A 16,354-nucleotide genomic window follows, 5' to 3' on the forward strand; every position below is an offset into this window, starting at 1 on the left:
GTATACACTTGTATATGACAGAGACCAACAGAGATGGACAAAATATTTAATGGAGCTCTGCCATCTCTAAGCTAATCTTAAAACATTTTAGGTTTACTCTTATAGCAACACTCCTCTTTCCTTTTGAATAACAGATGGCTGTTTGTGATCTACATATTGCACTGATGCTTCTTTCACTTTGTCTGATGCATGAACGAGGAATGCCTCCCATAAGTCAGACTACATGGCAGAAGAAAACGCAGCATCTAAAATTAAATTACTTTCACTCCTTACCATCCAGCCCCATTTCTGTGATTCATTCACAGAAACCCATTTCCCATTTTAAAACAAAAATTCAAATAATAACCACATACTCATATGTATTTGACTACACAAGTTATAGAAGAATGATAGGGCTTTTGGCAGTTGTAGCACTTGAAAATTTTCCATTATGACATCCTTCTAATTACTTATTATTTGAACCATTTGGGCTAACTGTCTTCACACCAGACATATTTCTCAATGGAGACTTTCAACTAAACGCTTCAGCTATTCATCAGAACTAGAATATGCAAAATTATGTTTCACTTTCCTGTTTAAAAGCAATTCTTACAAGCATCTACCTGAACTGCATTGTGCGGAATAGAAATTTTAGAGTATGGAGGGATTGGCAGCTCTCTTGTAAAAATAAACCTATTACTTTGATTTTTTTAAAAAAAGCTATTCAAATGCTCAACCAATTTTCTTTGTATACTCCACTACTTGCTAGTAAATCTGTTGAACATACCATTTCTCAAAATAGTATTAATGCTCAAATGTTATATGCCATTACACACTGTTTTCTCTTTTGAGTCCACTCCCAACTTTTACAGTCATTAGTACAAAGCAACAGACAGAAGGTTTTAAAATTATGCTGGTTCAGCAATGCCAACCTCTCTAGCACTATTCCTTAATTATCTAAGACTTAATCAGTTCATCTTAATCAAATTTCATCAACAAAATTCTCACTGTCATATATGCAAACTCTGAATGTCACTTACTGCTATACTGTTAACTGCTCCCCAACAATGTGTGTTCTTGTTATCCTAAATTGAATTCCTTATACAATCATATAATTATTTCACTCTTGACAATAGGTCATTTTCCAAGCATGGAACGGAACCTCAATGACTTCTTGACATGTAGAATTCTGTCAGTAAACCACATCTTTACAATTAAGTGTTTACTGGCACTCTACTTACATGATGCATGTGCTGCTTCTCAATTAACTACACTTCCTCAATTTTTTCAAAAAGTGGCATAGTTCTACATTGTTACACATATAATTCTTTATTAATTTTTACATTTCAATTTATATAATTTTCTTGAATACTTATGCATTTTCCTGTAGGCACATTCGGTGGCAGGTTCTTCTGATACAAGGCAACAGTGAGACCTGAAAATATTAGAAAAAAATCATTATTAAAAAAAAAAACAAAACAAAGAAAATGGTAACTTTCAATGAAAACTGTTTGAAATGTAAGTTGCTAAATGCAAATACAGGAAACAAAAATGGTCAAAGGTAGTTTTCATTTTCATATAAAGATTATGTATGTGAGTTTGTACATACAACTCATTTACAGGTAGGAACATATACATAAGGACACAATGCATGTTGTAGGAGGGTTGTCTTTTGCACTGCTGTCCAGATTTTTTTAAACAGAAAGCTGTATCATCTTCATGGTATATAATGTGTTTTGTACAATGATGATGAGAACTCATTTATCCTAATGGCTAAATTGTCTGCATTGATTAGAGGAACCCATTATTGAAATGTTCAGGGATCTACATGCAGTCCTTCTAGAATTTAGATACTCAGGTGCAGTCATGTGCAACAACCAGCAAACATCATATAACCTTTTCCATAATCTCGTCAATCTCCATATTAAAATTTACTGAAATGCTCTGCTCTGCTGCTTTCACTGAGAGAAGAAATCCATTCATCCATTGGATAGAAACCTTCTTTCATGGAAAGTTCATTTCCAGTTTATGTCTAATCATTCTACATTGAGAGTGTTCTTTGTCTTAAGTATTTTTTCTCCTTTCTTAACTCCAAAGTTCTAGATCTTATTTGATATGCTGTTCTCCTTCAAATTTCAAGTTATTAGTAACTTTTATTTATAAACTAACTAGGACTGCACTAAAAACATTAAATGGGCAGACTCCACCTGCAGCCAGCTTCCAATTTTATAGTCCTTCTCTCAAAACAATCCATCAGAACTTCTCATCAGCAATTCTTTATGTTATGCATCTTCCTTCTTTTCTCATATGACACTATACTGAATCTTTATATGAAGCACAAATTAAATCTGATTATGGTGGTGCTTGGATGACAGTTGGACTAGCTGATCTTGAAGGTCTCTTTCAGCCTTGATGATTTTGTGAAATTGACTTAATTTTGTCAAATAATTATTTTATTTTAAAAATACACAGTTACCCCAACAGAATCTAATGTTACTACACCAAAGACATATATCTTTTTTTTACTTCTATGCCTTTGCATACCCTAATTTTTTTCCTATGTCCCATACGATGCCCATGGGCTCTCCTTCAAGCACATTTGTGACTTTCCAATCACGTGGCACTGTTCTTGCCCAGAGAGGTTTATTAAGAGTCTTTGCTAAAAGACTTTTTTGATACTTCTAATATTTTCATAATTGAGACCTAGTTTCATTTTCCCATCAGGTTTCTAGTGACAAGACACTGATGGTAATGCCACTGACTACACTTCAGAGCCTACTGCCTAGCCTGTACCTAGTAACTGAGAATTAAAACAAACAAACAAATACACCTCATTAATTAGGATCCTAAGCATTCTTTCCAAAACACTGTTACCCTTACCAATTATTTCAGCAGCCAAAGAGCCACTTTGAGGCAGTTTGGTATGCACAGGTTGCTCAATTCCTTGCTGTTCACATACTGTCTTTAGATTTTTATCTGATAACATCCAGACAGTAATTGTCTTTCAGCTGGTCTGATGCACATGGGTGGTATTGCTTAAAATTCTGGCTTTAGTGGGCTTAACTACCTGGAAGTATAAGCAAGGCTTGTCAGAAATCTCATGTGAGGACTTCTTGCCCTGGGTGTGTATGGAGCCTTAGAGTCTAACAAGACTATGGACTGTCACACATGACAAAGCAAGGACACATTTGGCAGGCCAGAACTATACAGCGTAGCACCACGTATTTATTTCAGTGTGAAGATTTAGATCTTCTTTGTTCACTCAGTCAGTGGGGCCACACTGGGAAATAACCTTCCTGTGTAATGCAGGCAGTCTGATTGTCTAGGTTGAGATACCAACTGGACAGACCACATATAACTCTTTATCCATGTGTCCAGGTTTTCTCTCTGCAGAAACAGTGTTTCTGGCACCTGCGAAAACAGCACCTGAGAATATGAGCCACACTCAGCTCTCATTTTGAAATAACAGTTTGGATGAATCCCCTGACTGAGAGAGCACTCCAAGATTCCAGATCACAGACCTCATAAATACTGAGCATCCTTGAAATCAATAGGAACTCAAACATGGCTGACTAAGTGGGTTTTGAAGTTAAGATGTACTGCTGGAAATTTTACCTTTGTGTCACAGTCTAAACTCTTATCACCAAATTTTGCTGCACTCTGCTACTATAAATAGTAGCAAAATGTGGATTTTTCCCTTGGCCTCCATCATGTATAGTCACTAGATGATTCTGTTTCTGCTTATATTTGCATTTATAATTTTTTGTGAACTGCAGATATCATTTTGTGACCAGTTTTTTAAAGTAGCTACACAGTAAGCATTAAACAAAAATAAAAACTGACATGCCTTTTGTTTAAAAAAACAGGGCAAACCTTTATTGATTTTTCTCTTTGGAGAAATTCTGACTTAAAAGACAGTCATCAGTTATGCTGAAAAGTAATACAATTAATACTCAAATTTTGATTGTACAGCTGTTTAGCTGTGCATGATTAGGACCAGTTATATATTCAAGAGTGATTATTTTCATGCAAATACTTGGCTGGCTAATGGGGAGAACAGCTGCTGCTTAGCAACTGGAGGAACAGAGAAAGGGGGTGACTTGCTTTATAACAGAAAATGGCATGAAACCTTAAGAGAGAGAACATACAGTGTTTGGAGAGAAAATGAGTGGTAGTGCTGTCTGACCAGGATATGTCCTTTTACAATTACTGACACCCTAGGACAGCAGCATTTTCAGGTAATGAAGTGTAAACTACAAGAAAATTTATATATCATACATGCAGACACACATGTGAGTGAATAACACATAAAACAACTCCAAAAACAAATACTGACACACAAATTGAAATGTAGGAAATCCAAAAACAGGCTTTGTGTCTGTCATCTGTTGAAAGGGTTAAGCCAATTTTCAGACTTCAGCAACTTAAAAGTACCACAAGCCAAGCTTTCTGGAAGAAGTGCTCTCTTTCCTCCTGCTGCTCAATCTCAGTCCCTGCACTGCCTCCTCCTCTGTGCAAGCACAGCCTTTCACACCCCTACATAATGAAGCAGATCAAGGACCTGATGGAGGTTAAAACTAACCCATTTCTTAGTGGGATCGCTTTTACCTGGCTCAGTTTCCAAGCCAAGTTTCTTGTGCAGCTACTCAAATGCTTGCACTGACATAGGAGGAGGGCAGGGGACCTCCCGTGACAGTGCTGACTCAGTCTTACCTTGGTGCAACCCTGCAGACAAACCTACTGACCTGACTGCAAGACAAAACTGAAAGCAGAAGTGAGCTGCAGGAAACTACTGGAAACTGAAAAGACACCACTCAGAAAGCATGCAAGTTCCACAAAAGTGTCTGCACGGGTTTAATGTACATTAGGATTACACCATTTACATCAAAAAGGAAAGTCACTTTATTTTTTTCTGAGAGTAACATTCAACATTTTCAGAAATCAAATTAATACCTCAATACGAACAAGAAACTGACACTAGGTTAGGTATCAATTGTTCTTTCTGATTTCAAAGCATGGCTCTCCCTGATTTAATAAACAACATAAATGTTGTCATTTTAAATGGAATACTCTGCATGACATGCTTTAGCAAATCCTGCTTGATGCTTCTAAGAAGTTAGTTATTTCAGCTTTCTACACTATTCTACTGTGGGCAACTGGTTTCTCTTCAGCAGGACTCCCAGGTATGAACTTGTGCTACATCTCACACACCACACTCATCCAGGAGAAACCAGAATCCACAATGGCTCAAATGTCTTGGTTTATTCACCAACCCAGCTGAGGGGCAGATCCACCATCATGTTCTCCTGCCTGAGCAGATGACAACAGAATACAGCAGGACTGGTACTCCCCAGCACAGAGGAGAACTGCTGACCTACCCTCAGCTCATGCAGGCACCAGACCACATCTGCCAGGGTTCAAAGACATTACACTGTCAGTGAAATACACAGTGGAGGGAAGACACAATGCTCAGCAAGTTAAGAAGATCATGTGAACAGAAAGTAAACAGAGCATGCAATGGAGTAACACAAGAACTGTTACTGTCCCTACCAAAGTTCTATGGAAAATTAAGGAAATGGAGTAGTGAGGGAGCAGTACAAAATGTATTCAAATAACAATAGTTAAAGATGCTGTTTGTTAACAAGCCCCACCAGCAAGCTCCTAGTGATTTATTAGCCTTTGTGAAATCGAAGCATTCATAAGAGTATTTTTGCAGTTCCAAAGGTTTTCCAAATATTAGCTTTGCAAATGTAAACAACTGTCAAAAATTAAAGTTGTAGCTCAGTTTTTCTTTAGATACAGTGAAAATAGTTTGGATTTCAACCCTATTTCAACCACTTCTGTGACACAAGATTTCTTGATGACTAGGTAGTTGATTTTCTTTTTCTGTTCACATAAAAATGAGTTTAAGGAGGAAAACAGATGTGAGCTAGAGAAAATAAACAGCTTACAAAGAAAGAGTAGGAAACCAGTTACCCCTGAGTAGACAGGCAAGCTTCCTGTTCATTACAATGAAAAAATGAAGGGTAGCAACTGCCTGACCTGTCTTTTGTTCAAATCTAAACCCGAAACACATGTAACCAAAATGCAAAACATGTGTTCTACATATTGGACGTTTGTCAGGTTTTATAGATTTGTACATTTGTCTCGTATCATCCAGTGCTGCACGCACATGTAGCAGCATCACTCTGAGTGCATGTGAGAGCATTTGGCCCTTTAACCGGCTCATCTCCCACACCGCCAACTCTGGATATTTGCTATGGTTTGGGGGTTTTACCCGCGGACCCGCAGCTCTCAGACAAAGAGACTGCAACAGGAATCTTAAACCTAAAATCAACGTTTTTTCAGTGCCTCAACCTAAAGTCAAGCCTGTGTTATGGCTTTCAATAAAAGCCTGTACGAGAGAGATGCAAACCGCAAAGTAAGCTCTCCTGAAGGGCGGAGGAGGCGGAGGAGCAGGGGCAGCGGGAGCGGGGGGACGCGGCCGCCGCGGGGCCGAGCCGCCCGCAGGGACGCGGGGCCGCGACCCCGCCCCCGCCGCTCCGCCGCAGCGCGCCCGGCCCGGCCCCACCCGCCCCGCCCCCTCCGCGCGCCCGGCCCCGCCGCCAATCGCCGCCGTCCCTCCGCAGCCCCGGCCCCGCCCCGCCCCGCTCCCGCGCCGCGCGCGCTCACCGTCACGGCCCGAGAGCGCGCGGGCGCCGGCGGGAGCGCGGCCGCTCCACCCCTTCCTCCCGGTGCCGTCCCCCTCCTCGCCCTCATCTTCTTAGGCTTTGGGGTTTTTTTTGGCCGGCCCCTGCGGCGTGGGGAGACTCACCTCCCCGCCATTCAAAATGGCGGCCGACCCAGCTTAACCCCGTCGTGTCCCGGCAGCGCTGCCTCTCCCGTCCCATCTGCGGCTCGGGATTCCGCAGCCTCACCCTCAGCCCGCGCGGCCGATCGCCGAATCACCGAGGCCGTCCCTCTGTCCCTCCTTGCCTCCTCCGTCGCCACCAGGGGAGGCGAGAGAAAGATTTTTTCCCCCGCTCCCACGCGCGCTCGCGCCCCGCCTGCCGAGCCCAACCGAAAGGTGGGGGGGGGAGACCGTGTGTGTGTCGGAGAGTGACGGACACCTCCTCCGCTCGCTGAGCCCCTTTCCCCCCCAACACATGGCCCATCCACCCCCCTGCCCGTTCCCCCAATGGTTGCATCCGTGACGACATCATCATGGCAACAGCAGCTGCAGCCCGGGGCCGGGGCGCCGCCGTCGCCGCCGGGGCGTCCGCGGGGCACGAGCCCGCGCAGTCCCTGAGGGGCGCGCGGCCGCACGGGCTGTAGGAGCGCGCGGGGGGCGCGCTGCCGCGCACGCGCCCAGAGCGGCGGCATCAGGCGGGGGAGGGGGGGGCGGGGGGAGCAGAGACACAGACAAGGCGCGTGCGGGGCTGTGCGCGCTCCCGCGGGCGGGCGGACGAGGAGCGGCAGGCGCGGGGAGTGTTGCGCTCGCGCGCGCGCTCGCTGCGGCGGCAGCGGCGGCGGGCGGGGGGACCCGTGCGGGCTCCGCGCTCGCTCCGCGCTCGCTCGCTCGGTGCTGTGCTGGTGCCTCGGCGGCGGCGAACAAACATGTTCTCAGTGCGGATCGTGACTGCCGACTACTACATGGGCAGCCCGCTGCCCGGCCTGGACCCCTGCCAGTCCCGCTTCCGAGAGGCCCCGGCCAAACGGGTGCCCGTCGTGAGAGTCTTCGGCGCCACCCCTGCAGGTAAGGGATGACCCCCGCCACCGACGGGCGGGCGGGGACGTCCCCCCGCTGCGGCGCCGCGGGTCGCGCTGGCGCCGGCCCCGCCGCCGCCCACCCCGCTCCCGCTCTTTGTGGCTGGGTCGCGCTCCCCCCTCCGCGCCCGGCGCCGCCGCTGCGGCGCGTCTCACCTGCCAGCGGGGACGGCAGGGCAGCAGCGGCCAGCAGCGGGGACCTGCCCCGGGTGCCGCGCCGCGCCCGCCCGGCGGCGGTGGGGGCTGCGGGGCCGCCGGGGCTTTGTGCGGGGCTGCCCCGGGAGAGCGGCGCAGCTGTGCAAACACCGGGGCCGGCCCCTGCCGCCCTCGCTGCCGGTGCCCACCGCCGCTCTCCTGCCCTTCCCGGGAGCTGTCGCTGCGGGAGGGCGAGCGGACAAGGGGAAGCCGCTGAGCACGGGCACAAGCGGGACTTGTGCGGCACTTGGGAAGTGGGGGCTCGGGGCTCGTGTGGCCGCACGGAGCGCGCACGGCCCGAGGCACCGGTGCTGCAGTGCAGAGAGCAGCGTCCTGAGCGCCGGCCACATGTTGCCCCCCGAGACTCCCGAATGTCACATGCCACTTCTCCACTGCCTCTTCGCCGTGTGGCCTTGTGCTTACAGCCGTCTCACGACTCAGACGTGTTTCTGACCGATACAAACAAATACGTTGTCAGAGCAAATTTCGAACAAATTAAATACTTAGGAAAATTCATTTAATATGTATCGTAGTTTGCCCATACGTTAAATATTAAATTGGAAAAACCCCTCGCTTTTGAGATATTAGGCATAGTAAGTAAGCATCATTGCTTATGATCTCTTTACACTTATGCTGTGTAATGCTGACCTTGGGAATTAAGGTATTTCTGCATATTTTATTGAATGGCATGTTGAAAATTATCTATTCATGCACATACATTAAATCTTAGGCAAGACAAAAACATGTAATAAAAGAGCACAGCAGAGGTGTCTTTCCCTTCAGGCAGTTATTGTAGTAGAGCAGCTATTTTTGTTATCTTTTTTGTCGGCTTGTTTTTTGTTTGGTTTTGTTTGTTTTTTTTAAATCCAGAATTAACTGTCTTTTCTGTTTAAGCACAAAGGAACGTGACATATTCAAGCTGTTGTGTTCTGATGCAACTACAGCTCCAAATTATTAAGTGAATGAGTGGGATTAATAGATAAAATATTGAAATAGTGGGACCTATTTTATTGTAGATCTAATTCTGCATACAAAGGAGATATTATGTAATAATATTTATGTAATGGCAGGAGTAACTATTTCACGATTAAAAAATGTAGAGCCTGAGGTTGTTGGCAGGTAGCAGGATTTTTGTGCATGCGTGTGGTTAACTCATTAAGGCTTATTTTCTTTTAAGAAAATGTTTAGGCTATGCCATATCATGAATGTGGCATCATAAAGTAAACAGTGAAGTAGTTTAGTTGTCCAGCTATTAGGAATATGGTAGGAAATCCCTGGCTTCCCCAGCCATAAACTTTAATGTCAGTTTGCATAATAGAAGTGTTTCTAATTTGACTTTGTTAGAGAAAACAATTCACTGGAGTCTGCAAAAGCAGTGTTACTTGTCTATCCCATTTATTTCCTTTTTGAACTTTTAAATTTTTTTTAATGTTTTGTACCTTTAGTAATGTTTGCTATTAAGCTTCATGAGCTTCTTACTGCATCTCTGCATTGTTTTTTGGGTTTTTTTCCTTTTTAGAAAAGCAGAAAAATGTAATTCTTTCTCTTCAAAGGTGTTGGACCTAAGCACTCATTGCCAGAATTACTCTGACAGTGATTCTCAGGCTATTTCTTGAGAGCTGAAATTTAAAACAAAGTGTAATCACTTACATTTACAATGACATTTTTCTTTGAGGAAAAAGAAATAGTGAAAACAACTTCTAGCATAATGTCTGAGACAATGAGATGTCCTTATTGTTTGGCTTACAGGCAGTGTGATGCTTTTCTTCACTGGAGTTGGTCTGGGTGGGAATAACCCTTTCTCACTGGGTTTAATGTGTGTGCCTTGCCTCCAGGAAAGGTGCTCTGCTGCCTTGTTGCCTCCATGGTAGCAGCCTATTATGGCTGGATGGGCTGCTCCACCTCCAGCATGATTAACTTTGCACAACTCTTAGTGTGTTTATAGCTGTGTGCCCAAGCTGTGCAGGTAATTGGGAGTCAGGGTCAGAACAGACTCCAAATGTCACCTGCTGAGCGAAGGGGGTTTGATTGGTATGTGGCAGTGGCTTATGCAGATGTTCAGAAAGTCAAACATCTGGCGCTGCTGTATCCTTGTGTCCACCAGCAGCTAAGGAGAGTGGTCCTGAAGGCACCCACCTGTGCTTTCTGCCCCATCTTGTGGAGGAACTGCACTCAGTGAGGTGTGTGGATGACAGGGATTGCCAGTGTTACCTTTGAAGGCTTTTATGTAAGCCAGTACTCAACAATTAATTTGTAAAGGTTTACTGGTACAATCTATAAAATGAAAGTGGCTTGTGGTTGGGGGAGGAAAAAGCCAGACTTTTTAATTAAAAGTAATGAAAGGATCAGCTTCTAGAATGGACTGTGCTGGCAATAACATTTGACAACTTCTTTATGTCTTTTGAGGAAGAAATCTTGTTTTATTTGGTAAGGCTATACAAATTCTGTCTTGATGTCCTACATCTTTGCATAATAAGAGCTTGAAAGACAAGGAATCAAAATTCTGTTTAAGCCCTAAGATCTGCCTGCTATATTCTGTTATTTTGTGAAATAAAGAGTATAATTCTGATTACAGTAGCAAAAGGTGAACTGAGCTGGTTGAGCCATTTCATTCAATTTTAGCTGTTTAAGCAGACTGGCATGTCTGTTGACATAGTGACGTGGACAAAAGTATAATTTCAGAAATGCTGCAACACTGCCATGGTGGTAATGCAATGAAAGCAGTGTTGGATTCATGCTTTATTGTACAAGGGCATAGATATTATCTGATACACCAGTATTTGTATCTCTAAGGGAGTCTCATAATATTGCTGCTTTTACATAAAAAAATAGGTTTTAATTCACTAGGTAATGCTCAAGTATGAAACAAAGTCACATTCTATTCTCAGGCAGTATGGTCTGCTAACTAGTACTTTTGTAAATGCTCTTTGTAAAAATAGGAAAAGACTGAAAAATTGCAAGACCTGTTGTTTAGAGTGAAATCTTAATGAAAATTTATTTTTCTGTTAGTGTATTGCTCTTAGTTGTATTGTCAGTTCTTGAATTGTCATTCCTGTTGCCAATCTGAATCCTAAGATTTTTGCAACCATGTAAGTACCTGAATTTATAGCTTCAAAAGAGATATATTTAAGGTAAGACATATCTGTAATCATAAAAGTCATGTATGTTTATAGTTTTGTTTGGGAAGAGGTTATTCCATAGATCTTAGTCATTGAATATGGAATATGCTGAGTTGGAAGGGACCCATTAGGATCCAACTCCAGGCCCTGTGCAAGACATTCCAAGAGTCACACCATGTGCCTGAGAGTGTTATCCAAATTCTTCTTGAACTCTGTCAGGCTTGGTGCTATGACCACTCCTTGGGGAGCCTGTTCATGTGCAAGGAAAATATTTTTCCTTTCAAACCTAAACCCTCCTTGATGCAGCTTCATGCCATTTCTTCGAGTCCTGTCATGAGAGTGAAGAGATCTGTACCTGCATTTCCTTCATGAGGAAGTTGTAAGATTGCAATGGGGTCTCCTTCACGCTGAGCAGACAAAGCAGACCTCAGCTGCTCCCCATGTGGCCTTCCCATCAGGACCCTTCACCATCCCTGTGGCCCTCCTTTGGATACTCTCTAATAGCTTAATGACTCTTGTTCAAGTTGCTGTTGTCCAGAACCCCCAGGTCCCTCCCTGCAGTGCTGCTCTCCAGTGTCTTGTTCCCTGATCTAGAGACAAACCCAGGCTTGCTCCGTCCCTGGTGCAGAATCCAGCACTTGACCTTGTTAAACCTCATGTGGTTGATGGTTGCCCATCTCACTGATTTATCTAGGTCTTTCTGCAGGGCCTATCTGCCCTTGAGAGAGTCAGCAGCTTCTCCCAATTGAGTGTTGCCACAAACTTACTTAGTATTCCTTCAAATCCTTTATCCAAGTTGTTAATGAAGATGTTAAAGAGAGCTGGGCTGAGGATGGAGCTCTACAGAATCCCACTAGTGACTGGATGCCATGTCTGAATTATTTTTATTCCTCTGAAAATGTATGTGGAATTTAATTCCATTTGCAAATCAAGCACTGTAAGTTACCCTATGCCTCATTCCAAATTTATATTAAATTTAGGTGATCTCAGAAGAAGATTGCTATCTCATGTTGCTTCCATTTAGCTGGTACTGTGAAGATTAGTTTACTATGAGGTCTCTTGTGGTGTATGGGGGTATTAAAGCTTTGTTTTGTTTCCTGCTAGCTCTTGGCTATTTCAAGCTCTTGGAGCCTATCCTCAAGATTTCACTGACCACTTCAGAACATGTACATGAATGCTTAGTTGAATGTTTCTGTCAGGTGCTGATTCAACTGCAGAAAGGACCAAGCTGTAAATCCATTCATAAAAAAATCAGGGAGACTAAATGAACTAGGTGTCATTTTAGGAGAGGCATTAATAAGCAAGCTGAGGTTGCTAAATTATCACTTCACGTAACAAGCACAAGTAGCTGAGGATACTAGTCATAAACCACATAGGAGATACCTGTTGGTGTGTGATAATGAGTATTGTCAAACAGATAGCTGAAATTTTAGGAAAAAAATAATTTTGATGTGAGTGTGATTTGAGGCTGATATGTGATAAATTTTACAAATACAGGTGCACATTTTTAAATTGCTTTTGAAGGGTGTTAGGCTGAGAAATGTGTGTTCAGTTGACAGGAGGGCCTTTGGAGAAGGCAGATTAGGAATTTATGTAGGAAAGAGCAATCTGTAGTTTAAGGAGTAATATAAGTGCTGTCCTCAACTGCCACTTTATGTATTTGTCTTGTTTGGAGGAGTTTTGTATTTTACATTATGAAATCACTGATCCAAGAAAGAATCTTACTCAGGGCAGCATAAAAACCCAGTCAAAAAAAAGGATGTTTTTAAGTTACTTTTGCATACTTTTGATTACAAGTTTTTCTGAGGCTAAATATAATATAGTGTAGGAGCTTACAGTCAGCAAAATCTTAATTTATTTCAGGTAGACATCTAAGTTTGGTGCTTTCACTTCTTGGTTTTCTGAGAGGGGGGAAGAAAAGCAGAGGCAAAAGCTGCAGCTAAAATCTGGCTCCCATCCAGCAGCAGTAGCTCTGGTATGACTCAGTGAAGGGGCCTGCTTATCTTCTTTCTTCTGTTCTTCCCCCTCCCCTTTCCCCCTTCACTGACCTGGCCAGGCTGTATATCTGATCCCATCCAGTGTCTATTCCTTTCTGTACTCTGTTATTGCTCAATGGCTGAACCATTTGAGAAGGACTGAACTCACTGCAGGATCTTGCTGCTTTCTACACTCAGCTCATGGTGAACTTTTCGTCTCCCCATTTTCACTACCTTTTCAGACCCTGGCCCCCACAGTGGTCATTCCCTGTAGCTTCCTTAGTTCAGTGTTCACAGAGGAACATCATTCCAGTTGCTGCTACTTTCCATATTCCATTTCCCAGAAGCAGGTACTACTTCTTGATAACACTTCCACTTTCCTCTGTGCCTTCACAGTGAGAAGATGCTAGAGGATATAGCCATTGTGGCGAGGCTTGTGCCTTTGCTTTACCTTTTCACACCCTTTCCCAAAACATAGCAGCATACAACTCTTGATAAAGGGTTATTCTGTGGGCTACAGCATGGCCTAAAAGATTGTTGTACAGTGTAGCTTCACTTACAGCTTAACATTTCTGCATCTTGCACTGACAGGCTTCTCATACTTTTGAAGTACTGTTTGAAAAATTGCCTAATGTATTAAAAGATATGTTTTCTAAATTGTCAGGTTTTGGTGGGGATGGGGTTTTGGTGGGGCTGTTGTGTTTGGTTGGGTTTTTTAAGAACCTTCCGTGTTTTTTTTTGTTGGTGGTTTTTTGGGTTTTTTTTTTTAAGAGGCATTTGTTACATACTTTGTATAGATTGCCTGCTGAGTTGTTTGAGCATGAGAGGCTGCCTGAATAAACTGAGATTATGCTTCACTAGCATGGAACTTAAGTAGCCAATTTCACACTTGTCTATATACAACTTGCTAAAATTCTGTCTCTTAAATAAACTTTTAACTACTGTGACAAAATTCATGTTCTAAGTAGAATCCAGATACTGGGTTCATATTGAATATTGTGCTTCCTATTGTAGAGTACCTCTTGATCAAGAGACTGAATATTTTTGTGCTGTTGTAATTCAGTGGAAAAAATACATACATAACTGACCCTACATGCTTAAAACTCGATCAGCTGCAGACTTCAAAGTGTCCCACAAAGTAGTTGCATCTATATTAAATCTGGGCTTGGTTTTTATGATTAGTGTCCCTGGAAGTAGACCAGGAGCTTATCTATCTCAGCTGTAATTTCCAGTTCTGTTACATACTTCTTAAGGACACTTTTCGGCTGCTGGTTGGAATATATTCTTTTTCAGTGTGTAAAACGAACCTCCTCAAAATAGCACACTAGTCTGAAAATAGTTGTCTCTCTTAATTTTACCAGAGAAGCACATGCATATCACAACTGAGGTTGGCAGGATGAGATGATGTGTAAACACTCAGTGAGAAACAGCTCCTGCTTAGTAATTTTTGCAGTCTGAGTAGATAAGTCTCTGAAAGAAGGAAGCAGGTGTGATAATACCATGCTATCAATTTCTTCTCAGTCTCTCATATTCAGAGTTCCAGTATTGATCATTTAATAATACCCTCTTCTACTAACTCTTGTCATTACCTTGGTTTTGTCCTTTACCCTTGGTTGACTTGATTGACCTCTCTGTGCAGCAGACCTCTGAGAAGCATGGTGGTGAACATAAAACCATTTGGAAGGAGGCAGTATGAACACTCATACTGAAAGATTTGTAGTCCATATTCTGTCTCACAAATAAAGCAGCTGAAATTTTTGATAATGATTGGACTGTGTCACTGAAGATTCGGTCTCATGTCACAGAAGACCTGCTCCTCAAAATCTCAGGACAATTGGCAGTTGAAAAATTTTTTCTTCTTAAATTACACCTTAAAGAGACTGTTATCTCCAGCTATTGCAAAGCCAGTATCTCAGCCTCCTGGTCTGTCATCACTGGATGTTGAGGTGACAACCGATGGACTTGCTTCTTTGCCTTTTCCTGGATATTTGCCCCTATATTGTTACAATTGTGTAACAATTTAAAAAGTTTTTTTTAAGTTATAAAATCGAGTATGTGTGCTTGCAAACAGGCAGAATTTTTCCGCCAGTGATATAGTTAAGAATGAGAATAGAGCCCAAAATATACAAGAAACTAAACAAATACCAGAAAAGTTTGTACCAGATATAGGGACTGTCTGAAACATCACTTATTGCATAGGCTTCATTCATGCATGTTTGTTAAGGCTCTTTTCTTTCAAGAGCTGCTTTTTATTACAGGGGAGTTATAAGGTATGCAGAAGTTTGTGTGTTTTTTGGCAGGGCATTGAAATAAAACCTCACACTTGCTGGCTGGGCTGAGCCATATGGCTTATTAAGGAACCATTTGATGTCTGTATGTTGCAGCCTTCCTGTGATCAGTATGCAGACAGCCATTTCGGATAACTTCTTCCCCAACTCATATATTTGTAGTCATGTTGACTGCATGTTTATGAGTTCATGTTATGTTACTTTTGTGTATATGTGCATGCCTTCTCTGGTTTCAGGTTTTCATCATCCTTGGAGGCACTTAAAAGTTCTTGGGATGCGGTCCTGGGCAGCCAGCTCTAGGTGGCCCTACTTGGGCAGGGAATTTGGTCCAGGTGACCTCCAGAGGTCCCTTCTAACCTCACCCATTCTGTGATTACAGAGATTACTCTTGTCAGTAGTGAGTATCCAGGTGCTCTGTACAGCCTGTTTGTGTGTCCAGGTAAGCACAGTTGCATTCCAACGGTGTGGAAAGGTTGCCAGGTAGCTGGCTGTCTTTGAGCTGATTGCCCTACAGCTGTGAAAGTTACTGGAAGATTTTGGTGGTGTTGGTGAGAACTGATTAAGATTTGGAAAGAAGAAGAAAAGAGAGAATATTCAGTACAGACACCATTGCTAAGTTGTGTTTGTCCCATAGTGACATGTTTTTTTCCTAAAAATTAGAGAAAAAGTAGGAGCAGCCCTGCTTATTTATATTCAGGTTGTGCCTCTGTGCTGTTTGCTGACTAAGCCAGTGTTTACTACAGAAAAGCTGTATGTCCTATTTTAGGTGCAATATCAACATGTGGTACTCAGTATGAATATTGAAAGGACTCTGGAATGTTGCACCTAATCCATTATACCTGACATTACACCTCAGGGGAGGTTTACAATAGAAGTTTTCCGAGTTTTGTATAATGAGATGTATAATGAGTCTTTCATTTTGTGTTTGAAACTACCTTCTTGTTTCTGCATAGCACAGATCTTATAAAGCAGTGGGAATTGGAAACTGATTCAGCCCTCGTGTTGGCAGGTACTGCCTTCAGATCAATAATGAACAAATTTTTATTTCTAC

At 42.9% G+C, this 16,354-nt stretch overlaps 1 protein-coding gene and 1 long non-coding RNA gene across 2 annotated transcripts in view; one reads left to right on the plus strand and one right to left on the minus strand.

Moving 5' to 3' along the window:
* Positions 1-1,282: 1,282 nt before the first annotated feature.
* On the minus strand, positions 1,283-7,033 carry LOC118685163 (uncharacterized). Its single transcript, XR_004979935.2, has 2 exons — positions 6,794-7,033; positions 1,283-1,414 (listed from the first exon to the last, which is right to left on the minus strand). It is a non-coding gene; the product is annotated as an uncharacterized LOC118685163 (long non-coding RNA).
* Positions 7,034-7,551: 518 nt separating this feature from the next.
* REV3L (REV3 like, DNA directed polymerase zeta catalytic subunit) overlaps positions 7,552-16,354 on the plus strand; it is a 114,097-nt gene continuing 105,294 nt past the window's right edge. The window contains exon 1 of the mRNA XM_036380225.1: positions 7,552-7,714. Coding sequence (XP_036236118.1) covers positions 7,576-7,714 — 139 coding nt within the window. The 5' untranslated portion in view covers positions 7,552-7,575. The remainder of the gene's footprint in view (positions 7,715-16,354) is intronic.

Source organism: Molothrus ater, chromosome 3 (genome assembly GCF_012460135.2).
Source record: "Molothrus ater isolate BHLD 08-10-18 breed brown headed cowbird chromosome 3, BPBGC_Mater_1.1, whole genome shotgun sequence".
Classification (NCBI taxonomy): domain Eukaryota; kingdom Metazoa; phylum Chordata; class Aves; order Passeriformes; family Icteridae; genus Molothrus; species Molothrus ater.